We start from the raw sequence: 2,560 nt of genomic DNA on the forward strand, positions 1-2,560 counted from the left end.
ATGTGATAATTAACGGGGTACCCCTCCCCCTTTTGCCCATGCGATAATTACCGGGGTACCCCCTCTCCACTTTTCCCATGTGATAATTACCGTGGTACCCTTTTCCCCGCAAAAGTAACTCAAACTCGCAGTCGTACCAAACCCCCCGGTACCCCTTTAAACCCCCTGTATTCAATGGCTAATGCATAAAGGCCACGGGACTAACGTACGCCGAGAGCGCTAATGGACTTTTAAATCGGAATGACCCCGAAACCCACCCCCCTCGCCGTTTCCGAAACTCACATATCCTCTAAAACTACCCCATACAATCCCCCCCCCCTCCGAAATTCGCAGCTAAAAGAGAGAAAATTTCGGGTGTATTGCGTGTTGGGACAAACACGGCGCAACTCTCAGGGGCGACAGATTTTGAGAAAATAGATAGTCGAACCACCTCAGTAACGCTGCGAAAGGCAGTCTCGGTTTCCCTCTGTTCCGCGGATCGCTTTTTCCTCGCCGCCCCGCCTTTGGCTTTATGACAGACGACGACCAACGTACTAAGCGCTCCTTATAATATAGATGAGAGGAGCTTGAAAATTAGTCAACAAAGTGACCACAGTCCATAATTGATTAATGACCGGAGCGATAGTCAAGGGAATTCGACGATCCAGAATGTGATATCCTCTTATTCTTGATATTCTTCGTTCTACGTGTATACGAAGGGATGCAATTGTTTGAGATTTTTCTAGTTCTTCTTTCGTGAACTGGCCCTTTTCACCCAGAAATGGTGGTATATTTAATTTCACACCTATTTCTTTTAACATTTTTTCAATAAGAAATCCCTTATCGGCCATAACACTATCATTGGGTGAGAATTTCAACCGGAGAAAGCCACTTCTTCGTGTTATTTCTTGGTCCGAGATACATCCGGTGAACAAATGTGACACAAAAGTTACGTACCCGTTTGGACTAATACCAATGAGTCCTTTGTAGGTGGTGGTGGATTTATAATTTGAATATGAAGCTGATTGTAACGCTAAAGACTTGGATGACTGACATTTCAATTCTGTTGCATCCACTAAAATGCGCGTACTGGAATACTCTCGCTTTAAGCCGCGTTCACAAAGACGTTAAAAATAGTAAATAGATGAAGTTGAAAGCGTAAGGTAGAAGACGAATTTAGAAATCGGCGGTTCACAAACCCACCGAAAGTCGAAAGGGGAGAGAAAACTTCTCAAGACGAGAGGGAAATCGGCGGTCAACCCGTATCTACTCCAGTTTGATATTTCGACCTTCGGCTGAAAATCACGTGCCTGTTTTGGCCAATAGAAAAACGGTTATGAAGTCGTGTCGGTCATGTGATACACAAGCATTAGTTTTCTCGAGAGAGAGTGAGTCCGAGGTCCAAGGGAACGAAAGACTTTGTTTACCTCGTGGTTTCGGTGCGCTATGGCTGCCACAAATAAAATTGTGTTAGCTGACCTTATGCAGAAGGAGAAAGAGAAAAGCTGAAGTCGGATCATCCCGCCGAAAGCGAAATGCTTTTCCCCCTTTTACTTCAGAATTCTCCTCAACATAACGTCTTTGTGAACGCGGCTTTAAGTCTTCCGGCATAGTTTCATCGATTTGCTCCCTCGTTGGCCATATGTTGATTTGCCCCAGGCGTACGTACATGATTTATCCATGTGATACAATAATTTGATGCTGTACTAGGCGCAATACCGAAACGGCCTGCTAAATCTTTTATAAAAAGGCCTAGTCGAAGACGCATTCATTAAAATCAAGAGAAACTGATCTTCAACGGTGTACCTTTACCGCTATTCCAAATAGTAGCTCTCCCAACTTAGAAACCCCCTTTACCACCCGATAACGTCGATAACCTTTTCTTTATGGTGCCGAAACCCAGGAGAAGGGACAGTGAGCAGTTAATCGATCGGGTATGAAACTTAAAAAATAACTTTTCAAAATGACGGGAAATGACACAAACGACAATGCGGGAACCGGAACCGTTGCAGACGAAATAGTTTTATCGACACTAGGGATTGCAATCCAGCAGGGTTTTCAATCCAGCTGGATATTTGCTGGACCGACATCAATCCAGCTGGATCCAACGCGGATCCAGCAATTTATATATTTTTCATAAAAAACAAAAGAATTTTATCAAAAATTCCCAACAAGTTAGAAAGCCAAAATATACCTCTCCTCGAAATTTTTCCATCGAGAACTAATCGATGAAAAGCGATGCTAGCGTCACCTGGCTGTCGTACTGTACTAAATAGTGTGACAAATTTAAACTTATCTTGTTATTCCACCATGGTATGTCGATGATATTATTTATTTGCAATTAGAAGACGTGTCAGTCATTGGCTCAGCTGTAAAAGATCGGTGTTCCTAAAACGCCACCTTTTTGGATTTTTGTCCAGGCCAGTGGAAAATACGGGCAAATAAAGAAAATATGCCTTTTGAAAAGATATTAAGTTGAAAATCTAATTATTAGTTATCAATAATACACTTTTGGACCGGCCCAAATTCTGGCAACTATGTATAGATATTTGTATTTTATAGCGCAAAATGAAAAAACTTC

At 42.4% G+C, this 2,560-nt stretch overlaps 1 protein-coding gene across 1 annotated transcript; it reads right to left on the minus strand.

Moving 5' to 3' along the window:
• Positions 1-533: 533 nt before the first annotated feature.
• Positions 534-1,590, minus strand: LOC149945603 (uncharacterized). The gene is made up of 2 exons (XM_090176627.1): positions 1,459-1,590; positions 534-1,082 (listed from the first exon to the last, which is right to left on the minus strand). The coding sequence occupies exons 1-2, from the start codon at positions 1,588-1,590 to the stop codon at positions 534-536; spliced, it is 681 nt and encodes a 226-aa protein (XP_090032753.1).
• Positions 1,591-2,560: the final 970 nt, after the last annotated feature.

The sequence above is a fragment of the Leiobunum rupestre genome, chromosome 5 (genome assembly GCF_980474605.1).
Source record: "Leiobunum rupestre chromosome 5, qqLeiRupe1.1.hap1, whole genome shotgun sequence".
In the NCBI taxonomy this organism is placed as follows: Eukaryota; Metazoa; Arthropoda; class Arachnida; order Opiliones; family Sclerosomatidae; genus Leiobunum; species Leiobunum rupestre.

Coding starts and splice junctions, on each gene's coding strand:
- LOC149945603 (XM_090176627.1), bottom strand. CDS start 1,590: ATGCCGGAAGACTTAAAGCCGCGTTCACAAAGACGTTATGTTGAGGAG. Junction 1,083..1,458: donor TCTTTCTCCTTCTGCATAAG/GTCAGCTAACAC, acceptor CGCGGCTTAAAG/CGAGAGTATTCCAGTACGCG.